Below are 9,776 nucleotides of genomic sequence, written 5' to 3'. Positions count from 1 at the left end.
CCCCCTTTTTGTAAAGGCCCCCCCCCCCCCGCCCGGTTTAAAAAAAAAAAGGGTTTCTTTTTCCCCCCCCCCCCCCCCCCCCCCCCCCTCTCTCCCTCTCCTTCCCACTTACGCCATTGGGTTGCAGTACAGCCCCCATATCCACCACCTGCATAGGCAAGGACACGGCAGCAGACGGGTGACAACAGCTGTGCTGGCGATGCAGAGCATCCCACAGCGCCATCCCGCTCACCCCGGGATGTCTTGCCGCACGATGCTGAAGCCGGATAGAAGGATGAGAACCAGCAGGATGACGCCTGCACAGGCAGAGTCCAGTAGAACGTAAGGCAAGCAAGCTAAAACGCCAGGCACAACAGGCAGGCAGAATGGTGCTGGCGCGTACCGCACAGGCCCCCCGCCACTTGCAGCGTGGGTGTCAGCGCGGCGAGCACGATGAACAGCGCGCCAAACACCAGGCCGGACAGCAGCAGCAGCGCAGTGTACATGAAGAAAGCTCCGGCTGAGTAAGTGTAGCCAGCGATGAAATAAACCATTACTGCGGGGCCAGGGGGGGGGGGAGGCAGGTGTGCGCTGGCTGGTGGCATCCATGGATGGTGAGCTGGCGGGTGGGTGAGTAAGCAGGCACACCGAATCCCGGAGAAGCTGCAGCCTGCCAGCACTGCTGTGCGTTGCCAATTTTGCTCACTCGAGAAGATGAGGGCGCATATGATCGTCATGGGCACCTCCTGGGCCACGAAGGCGGCGCCATAGGCAGAGGGAGGAAAGAATCGCAGTGCCCGCTGCTTCATAAACGTCCTGCAGCAAACAGGCGGGCAAGCAAGCAGATGGCTCGGGCTTGGTTGGATGAATGGGCAGCTGGTGATGATGTGTCACTGCACTGCTTCCCCCAGCGGGGGCACAGCTGCGCAGCAGGGCAGCCCCCCAGCAGCCAGCCAGCAGCACTCACGGCTTGTGTGCAAACACGGTGCCCGTCAGCGGCAGCGAGATGAAGGCCAGCATCGCGACTGTGGGGTGGGTAGGAAGGGGAGCGGGCACAGGAGCGGGGGAAGGAAGGCTGTGTTATGTGAAGAACAAAGAACACAGAACACAGAACACAGAAAACACACACACACACACACACACACACACACACACACGTTTTCAAATCCCCACCTGAGGTGAAGCTGACCCCCAAGAACTTCGAGGCATTGTCCAGGCTGACTTCGATCTGCAGGCGGGGAGCAGCAGCAGTACAAGCTCAGCACACGAGCGGTACGGGAGGGCGGGTGGCAGCACCGGGCCAGGGCAGGCAGGCAGGCAAGCACTGGGCCAGGGCAGCGGCCAGCAGCGAGGCATGTTGCGGAGCGGCGCACCTGCAGGAAGAGCGTGCCAACCACAAAGCCAGCCAGCACCACCTGCACAAGCAGAGCAGGTGACTCTGCCTTATCCCCGCGTTCCTGATTTGCCATACACCGTAGGTACACATGTGTAGAATGTAGAACGGGACCCTCAGTGTGAATGTACCGTTGTTAATGCCCCTGCCGTACCTGCATCAGCCGACCCTGCAGCAGCTCCGCGTCGCGGCCCAGCAGCTTGAACTGGCGGCGGGCGCAGAGCAGGAAGAAGGTCTGCCAGGGCGCCACGTCAGCCTCAACCACCAGCGTCTGCAGGAAGGCGGGCAGACAGGCAACGGCGGGAAGTCGGCGGGGCACCGGTCCCGGGAGCAATCTCACCCACTCTCTCCTGCCCGGAGCAAGCACCACGCCCACCTCAGGGTCCACTCCTGCAAGTGTGCCTGCCACAGAAAGCAAGGCCAGCAGCAGCCCACCTTGGGGATGTCGGCATAAGCCTCTGGCCCCGGGGCGCCCGCCACCAGCTGCCGCATGTCGGCGCCCGGGCCCGCCTCTCCGCCCCAGAAGGCCACCTCAATCTCCTCCAGGGAAGCCAGCAGGCAGGCCTGCACGAGCGATGGGGCACAGCAGCCGTGGGTTCTCTCGCCAGCAACCGCAGGAGCGCAGTCTGATGACCGAGGCACCATGCAGGAGCATGGTGTGATGGTGTCTCAAGCTTGCAGTTGCTGATGCCCGACGCTAAACACGCCACACACCGAGCGGTGCGAAGCAATCAAACGCGCGGCCTGCACCTGCGCCTGCACCTGTGTGTCAAGCCCACCTGCTTGTGGCCGCGAGCCAGCAGCTGCGGCTGCGCCAGCTGGCGCTGCCCCGCCGCCGAGGTCACCTCCTGCACAAAGGCGGGCACCTCCTTGCGGGGCGGGCAGGCAAAGCCCAGGGTGGCGAAGAAGGGAGTCACAGCATCCACGGGGCCGTGGTACAGCATGCGCCTGCAGGCCGGGGGTCGGGGTTCAATGAGCAATGAGTTCGGGCAGAGCATCAAAGGCGCAGCTCTCTGCTGATCCCAGCCACCATGCTGGCAGCAGGGGCTGGGATCCAAAGCTCCCGGCCTGTCAGCCAGGGCTGCCACGGCACCCCAGGGCAGCAGGGCAGCAGCCTGTCGGCGCACCCCTCTGCCAGCAGCATGACGTCGTCGAACAGGCTCATCACGTCTCCGGAGGGCTGCAGCAGGCTGATGACTGTGTTGGCTTGCAAGGTGCGGGACAGGTCGCCTAGATACTTGACCACTGAGAATGTGGTGGCAGAGTCCAAGCCTGCACAGAGGACAGAGGAGTGGGGGGAGCAGGAGGGGCAGGGCTTCTGAGGCAGCGTGACCGAGGGCACGCAGGGCAAGCGAGGCAGGCAAGCACAGGCAGGGTGGGTACAGGGGGTGGGCAGACGAGGCTTTGCTGTCGGGAAAGAGCAGGTGTCGGGCAGGCGGCTGCCCTGCTTGGCTGGCTGGCTGGAGCCGCGCCTGTCGAAATTTCGTCGAGCAGGAGGAGCTCCCGCCCGCCCACCAGCAGCTCGCCGCAGGTCAGCCGCCGCTTCTGGCCGCCGCTGATGCCGCTGCGGCAGCAGCGGCGAGGGGGGGGGCAGCGGTCACACCCCCTACTGTCCATCTCCACCCGCAAGCCCACCCACCACACACCCCAAAGCCAACCCACGCACCGAATCATGGCGTCCCCCACCACGGTGTCTGCGCAGCCCTCCAGGCCCAGCATGCGCAGCGTGAACTCCACCATCAGCTCGGGGCTGGCCATCAGCCACACCACCTGGTCCTGCAGCTGCCGCGGCAGCACGTGCGCGCCCACCTCCGCCTCCTCCGCTTTCAGAACCTGCACAGCACGCCAGGCGCGGCAGGCAGAAGTGAGCACCCAGGATACCAAGGGGGGGGCCGCACTTGGCCAGCTTTGCCTGCCGGCTGATCGTGGGGTGGAGCCGCGGTGGTGATAATTATGCGGTGCTGGCCGCCCACCTGCGCAAACTCCGCGGCCAGGTCGTTCTTGCAGCCGGCAGCCCAGAGCGCGTCGTGGGCAAAGGCCAGCGTCTCCCGGACCGTCAGCAGCGGCAGGTGCACGTCGTACTGCAGGAAGAAGGGTCGGCAGGCATCAGGAAGGCAGGCACACATGCAAACCGACACGGCGGGCAGAGCAGGTCGACAGCGGCTCTGGGCACTGGCATGGCGCACGCCCGCTCGCCTGATCGACGTAGCTCGCGGTTCGCTGCAAATCGAACTCGGACCCGGCTAATCCGTTGTATGTTATGGTGCCTGCAATCTGCAGAAGCAGAACGTATAGGAGGGCACATATAGGAGGGAATGCCTGTGTCTGGGAAGTGGCGAGGGCACCATTCTGGATGCCGAAGTTTCAGTGGCATGGCCAGATGGCCGGGCTAGCCACGAGCCTCACCCGCACGGTGCTGGAAGGGCGTAGCTGCCCCGCGAGCGTCTGCAGCAGCACGCTCCTCCCCGCGCCCGGCGGCCCCAGCAGCAGCGTCAGCCGCCCCTGGCAGCACAGAGGGAGCGTGCAGAGCAGGAGGCATGGCCGCAGGCATCAGGCGTCACAGCAGCCCCAGCACCGGCAAGCACACAAACAAGCGAACACATCATCAAGATGCGTCTGCCTGGCTGCCTCACCGGGCGCAGCACGCCCTGGATGCCCCGTATGATCGGCAGGCGAGCGGTGCTGCGGGCGCCGCCGCCTCGTCGCAGCAGGTCTCCCGACAGCAGCGCATCCAGGCCCACCCATCGCGAGATGGAGGGTATCCCGGCGGCGCCCACCGCTGCATCCGTCTCCACGCTCAGACCCTGGTAGGCCACTGTGATGGAGGGCAGCCTGGCGGGTGGAAGGGGAGGTGCAGGGGTGCGGTCAGGGGAGCTGGGGTGTGTCGGAGCTGCCAATTCATGAGGGGCTGTTGTCAGGCGGCGCATACCAACCCGCATAGCTCACTTGATGCCCAGCTCGCGGAACCGTCGGCTCAGCCAGGCCGCCACGCTCTCCTCGCCGTCGGCGGGATCGGCAAGCAGCTGGGCGGCGAGGGTGGTTGCGTTGACCGCCGCTGCTCGCCACGCCGCTGCCAACTCCTCCTCCTGCCGTCGGTCCTTGTCCCGCAATTCCCGCATCTCGTCGCTCTGCCCATGGGGTAGCAGGTCTGCAGGCAAGGTGGACACGCAGGCATACAGGCCTTGGGCAACTGGCGGTGGCAGCGGCGAGCGGCGGCGGCGGAGCAGGCGGGACTTGCGCTGGTCGCGTTTGCGAAGGCATTCAGGCTTTGCGCTCCAGTTCAATATAATGCCACCTCCCGGGTGGCTGCCGAGGCCCCATTGTTACGCTTTCGCACCTGAATCCACCTTAAGCAGCTTGTTGCCCTTCTGCGAGCCCCCATGTCGCTCTACGAAGCGCGCATTCCCCAGCTTGCTGGGCATTGCCCAGCCCACCCCTCCGGTGCTGGCCGCGGCTGACATGGGGTGGTGCTTGCGGCAGCCCGCCAGCTACAGACACGTCGCTGCTGCCTGTGACGTGAATAGTTCTACTCTGATGGGAACAAGCCTTGGCGTCCACGTCCACCGGTACCGGAAGGCGTCTGCCGCCTCCGACGTGCAGGCAGCTCTTCATGAGATCATAATGATCCTTTACTGAATTATTATATAATGCTTGTCAATAAGTGCACCGCAGGTATGCCACGGTTGAACCGCTGCAGGCTGGGGCAAAAAGGCAGTGTTGCCGCCGCCTCGAGGGGGTTGCCAAGCTCGTTGCCATGAGCCTGTGTGTTTACAGGAATGCCCTGCCGCTGCACGCCAATTTACTTTGCGGCCGCCCTTCCAACAGTTTCCCAGCGCCACGGCACCAGCTTCGCCAGAGCCAGGGCGCCGCCGACCGCGCCCACCATGCCGAGTGCCCACCGCCCCAGGCGTGGCGTGGCGTGGCACGAGACGCAGGCATGGGGCTGGGGCGGGGGTACTGACGCCTGAGCCTCTGGCGCCGGAACCCCGCCCACGCTGCACGGCTGCGACAGCTTGATGGGGCTGCCAAACGCCGTGCCGCCATTGGGGCTCACAATGGCGGCGGCGCCAGTCCCCAGGTCGAAGTCAATGGCAAGGCACTCGCAAAACTCCAGCCTGATGCTGTCCTCGTCCTGGCACACCACTGGGCTCAACAGTGGCAAAGGCAGCGCGCCAGCGGCGAATGCCAGGCCTGCAGATGGCAGACAGATGAGCTCACTGCCACTCAGGCCAGGCACGTCAGGTACTGAATGTGTGTGCTGCCCGCTGGCGGCGGCATGCAGGCTGGGGCTCACCGCTCTCGCTGCAGGTCGTGGTGCGGCTGCTGGTGGGTGGCGCCTGCAGCACAGTGATGGAGCTGCCCTCCGCCTCGAGCAGCGTGGCGGTGCATGCAGCCGCCGTCGCCTTGCTGCCCTCCCGCTGCGCTGGCGCTGCGCTCGCTACCGTCGCCTCGGTGCGGGCGCCGTCCTGCTGCATGGCCGGCGCGCATGGAGCTTCTGTGCCGTGGGCTGCGCCCGCCGCTCCATACATCCTTTCCAGCAAGTCCATGCTGACCAGCGCCAAAGGGCTGGGGCCGGTGGAGGAGGCGGCAGGGCGCCCGCCGACCTGCACCCAAGGAGTCAGGGATGATGCGGCGCCACACTAACCCATGCGGGATGGTCGCATGCACAACCGCAGGCTGCTCGCACACCTCTGCGATGTGCACCGGCGTCGGCAGCCACTGCCCGCCCGTCACGGTGTCGGCTGCCGGGGTGGGCAGGCCTTGGCCATCGGGCGCCGTGCTGCTGGCGGGCTTAACGGCGGTGCTGGCGTGCTTGACCACGGCAGGAGTCACGGTGCTGAAACGCATGGGGGTGCCTGCAGCCAGTGAAGCAGTGACACTCCTCTGTGGTTGGCGGCGGCAAGCCGGCGGCCGCTGCCCCTCTCTGCCCAACCGCCCCGCCAGGGAGGCGGCGGCCCTTCTCCGCACCTGCCATGCTGGTTCCCGAAATGTACAGCGACTCGCCAGAGCGTATTGAAACACCCGCCGGCGCGAAAACACCCGCCTCAACTGTCCCCAAGGGCGCGCACGGCTCCTACCGCTATGCTGAAATTGGCGCAACCATGGATTGAAAGAAAGGCAGGCGGGAGATGTGCGCCAGCAAGATCGCCCCTGCTTTGGTTGGCGCCGGGCACACAGCGGCCGCAGCATGGGCGAACTGTCCTCGCTGTTGCTATTTTCAGCCAGAGTATGTTTGTGACCCGAGCTCCTCCACACACTCAGACACACACCTTGATTGCTTGCTTGCATTACAGTGCATGCCAACCACAGCGCACACCCATTCAGGCCACAAAGTCCAGCCCCCGCCCGGTGGCCGCAGGCGTCAGCTCATACCGCGCCAGGTACGGCGGCGAGTGGAACTTGGACAGGTGGCGGTGGCCGCCGTCGCACAGCACCGTGACGATGGTGTGGCCCGGCCCCAGCTGCCGCGCCGCCTTCACAGCGCCCACACAGTTCATGGCGGCACTGCTGCCCACAAACAAGCCCTCGTTGCGCAGCAGGTACTGAGCCTGCGGCGGCGGCAGCACAACAGGAGGATACCCAAGTTGCCACGGCGACAGCCATGGCGTCAGCGTCTGGCAGAAGGAGGAGTGCGTCGCAGCGGTTTGCAGGCTCGCCTTCTCCCAAGCGGTCGGCAGACCAGCCAGCCAGGGCCGTAGACACCCCCGCCCACCCACCATCTCCACTGCCTCTCTGTCTGTGCCCTTGAAGGCGCTGTCCACCCTGGCCCTGGCAAAGTTGTGGGTCAGCCGGTTGATGCCAACGCCCTCTGCACATGCACAGTTGCAAGCAACCAGTACCTTTACCAGGGGCTCAGCAGCAAGCAGAAGGTCAACTGGGGCAGCTCAGCTCTGCGGCGCTTGCCAGCGCAGCACCCAAAACTAGCCCCTGGCAGCCCTGCACCCCTGGGCCAGCATGCTACCACCACCCACCTGTGATTGTGTCAAACGGGTGCCGCAGCCGCTTGCCCTCCGCCTCCTCCCGGGTGTACATCACCCCCCGCGTCACCTGGCAGGGCAAGCGGGGCAGGCCTGATGACATAGTCGCTGGCAGTCGCGCATCACCTGCCGACTTGCGCCTGCCGAGCGCCCACCTCTGCCCCCCTGGGCACACCTCTCCCACCCTATCTTCTCACCTTGTTGTACAGACTGCTGCCAGGCGGATCTATCAAGAACACCTGCACCGCCGGCCGCTGCTGCTTGAGGAAGCAGGACACCCCCGCTATCGTGCCGCCGGTGCCCGCGCCGCTCACAAATGCGTCGATGCGCCCGCCCGTCTGCTCCCAGATCTCCCGCCCTGCCGCAGCAGACGAGGGCACAACCGGTTGGGCATCAGCGGCAACCCAGGCTGGCAGCAGCAGCAGCAGCAGCAGCAGCAGGCGCTTGCTACCGAACCAGATCCTACCCCTTGCCCCACTGTCCTGCCCATCCGCCCACCTGTCTTCAGGTGGGCGCGAAAGTTGGCGGGGTTCTCAAACTGGTCGGCGAAAACGGCGTTGGACTGCTCAGTGGCGCGCCGGCGTGCCACGTTGACAAAATGGTCGGGATGGGTGATAGACACGGGGCGCAGCCGCAACACCTCCGCGCCCAGCGCCTGCGGCAGCGGGCGAGCGCACTGGGCGTGGCGAGATGAGCCCGACAAGCGGCTCCCCAGGCTTCCGCACTGCTGCTACCTGCTATGGGCTATCCAGAAATCCCCCACCCACCCCCCGCGTGCTCCATCCGACCACGGCCAGCCCCAGCCCCAGCCTCACCCCTCAGCTGCCACCGCCTGCACCGCCGCCGACCCCACCTGCAGCATCTGCGCCTTCTCTATCGCCGCATCGTCGGGCATGGCGATGAAGGCGCGGCAGCCGTAGGCGGCGGCGCACATGGCCAAGCTGACGCCCGTGCTGCCCACCGTGCCCTCGGTCACCAGGCCGCCTGGCGCCAGCCGCCCCTCCGCTAGCGCCTCCTGAATGATCTCAAGAGCCACCCGGTCCTTCACGCTGCCCCCCGGGTTCAGGAACTCGGCCTTGGCCAGGATCTGTGGCGGGGGAGAGGCAGGATGTTGCATTGCAGAGCAGAGCAGGCTGCACAGCGCGGACAAACCCCAGCCTCCCCTGGCCGCACCTCGCACCCCGTCTGCTCTGACAGGCTCCTGAGGCGGATGAGCGGCGTGTGGCCCACAAGGTCAGCCAGCCCCTCGCCCACCGGCCGACAGCCGCTGGCGGCACCGCGCGGGTGGTGGCGGTGGCGTGCCTGCTCACCCCGCCGCTCCTCGCTGCTGGCCCCAGTCCACAGCCAGGCCACCAGATCGGCTACCCCGTACAGCACAGTGGAAGGAAACTGTGCTCTAGAGGCCAGCACCTGAGCGCAGCGGGGACGGCGGCAGCAGGGGTGAGCGACGGCGGCGGGCAATGGGCACCGGAGGCGAACACCTGATGAGGGCGGGCGGCCAGCATGAGCCAGCTTGATCAAGCACGCGCTTCTCTCACTCTGTAGAGCACCAGGCTCCCACCAGCAGCTGCCGCCAGCAGCAGGAGCCTGTCGGAGTGTCGCATGGCGGCTCCCTGGTCCCTGAAGAGCAGCAATCACGATCACAATGTGATCAAAATGGCCTGTAGCGTGTTGCAGCCGGATGAGAGAACTGCTCGCCACTGCAGCATGGCCAAGAGAGCACGAGCGCCATCCTGCTCTGCTTGTGGCGGTGGCGGCAGGCGGTGGCGGCAGGAGGGGCCAGCGACGTCAGAAACCCACCGGGGCCGCGCTGCAGCAGACTCGGCACTTAGATCGAGACGGTATACCCTTGGGCGGTCGTGCAGCTCTGTGGGAGGAACCCAGAGAGCAGGAGACACGTGTTGCCCCCTGATGTGGCACCCTCCCGATTGGGCAACCCCCGCCCCCGCTCGCTCCTGGCAGCCCGCGCGGCGCTCCCCTCCCATACGTGAACTGACCCCATAGAGCCATGTTTGAGGGTTGAGCGGGGCGGAGCGGGGCTGCTTGCACACGTGATGGCATGCACGCTTCAACGCTCCCGCTGTCATCTCACCTCTCTAGCGTCAGAAATACAACTCTTACAAGCCAACCAACACGAACAGAGAGACCGAACAACAGAAATGAACAGGAAATATGAAGCCGCCACAGGCGGCAGCACCTTTCAGCGGAGACGGCAAAGCGTACAAGGCACACTTCTTCAATGGTTCTTGCAATTGCCACCCTTACCGGTTATACAGCCACAGTGCCGCCCACACCGCGCACCATTCTTCTTGCAGCTGCAGTTCCGGGTGCAGGCGCCGCGGCAGCCGCAGCGCACGGCTGCCTTGCCGCCGCCGGGCTGCGCCGCCATCGCCACATTGAGAGACACCACAGGCACTCCTCGCTGC

The 9,776-nt window shown here is 65.7% G+C and overlaps 2 protein-coding genes across 2 annotated transcripts in view; both read right to left on the bottom strand.

Moving 5' to 3' along the window:
• Positions 1–108: 108 nt before the first annotated feature.
• CHLNCDRAFT_56680 (hypothetical protein) lies at positions 109–6,490 on the bottom strand (the record flags this gene model as incomplete). The annotated part of the gene is made up of 22 exons (XM_005851069.1): positions 6,341–6,490; positions 6,062–6,228; positions 5,667–5,976; positions 4,807–5,022; positions 4,319–4,520; positions 4,006–4,204; positions 3,779–3,874; positions 3,497–3,646; positions 3,346–3,453; positions 3,059–3,205; positions 2,888–2,936; positions 2,500–2,644; positions 2,152–2,320; positions 1,808–1,936; positions 1,527–1,643; positions 1,353–1,394; positions 1,153–1,207; positions 947–1,004; positions 686–795; positions 383–535; positions 233–296; positions 109–148 (listed from the first exon to the last, which is right to left on the bottom strand). The coding sequence occupies exons 1-22, from the start codon at positions 6,345–6,347 to the stop codon at positions 109–111; spliced, it is 2,733 nt and encodes a 910-aa protein (XP_005851131.1). The 5' UTR covers positions 6,348–6,490.
• Positions 6,491–6,693: 203 nt separating this feature from the next.
• CHLNCDRAFT_137718 (hypothetical protein) overlaps positions 6,694–9,776 on the bottom strand; it is a gene marked incomplete at both ends in the record, with an annotated part of 5,725 nt that continues 2,642 nt past the window's right edge. Inside the window, 7 exons of the mRNA XM_005851068.1 lie at positions 6,694–6,921; positions 7,090–7,181; positions 7,345–7,420; positions 7,548–7,708; positions 7,849–8,005; positions 8,204–8,437; positions 8,524–8,760. Coding sequence (XP_005851130.1) covers positions 6,694–6,921; positions 7,090–7,181; positions 7,345–7,420; positions 7,548–7,708; positions 7,849–8,005; positions 8,204–8,437; positions 8,524–8,760 — 1,185 coding nt within the window. The remainder of the gene's footprint in view (positions 6,922–7,089; positions 7,182–7,344; positions 7,421–7,547; positions 7,709–7,848; positions 8,006–8,203; positions 8,438–8,523; positions 8,761–9,776) is intronic.

Source organism: Chlorella variabilis (assembly GCF_000147415.1).
Source record: "Chlorella variabilis unplaced genomic scaffold CHLNCscaffold_2, whole genome shotgun sequence".
NCBI classification, from domain to species: domain Eukaryota; kingdom Viridiplantae; phylum Chlorophyta; class Trebouxiophyceae; order Chlorellales; family Chlorellaceae; genus Chlorella; species Chlorella variabilis.
This window is presented reverse-complemented; position numbering and strand designations above follow the sequence as displayed.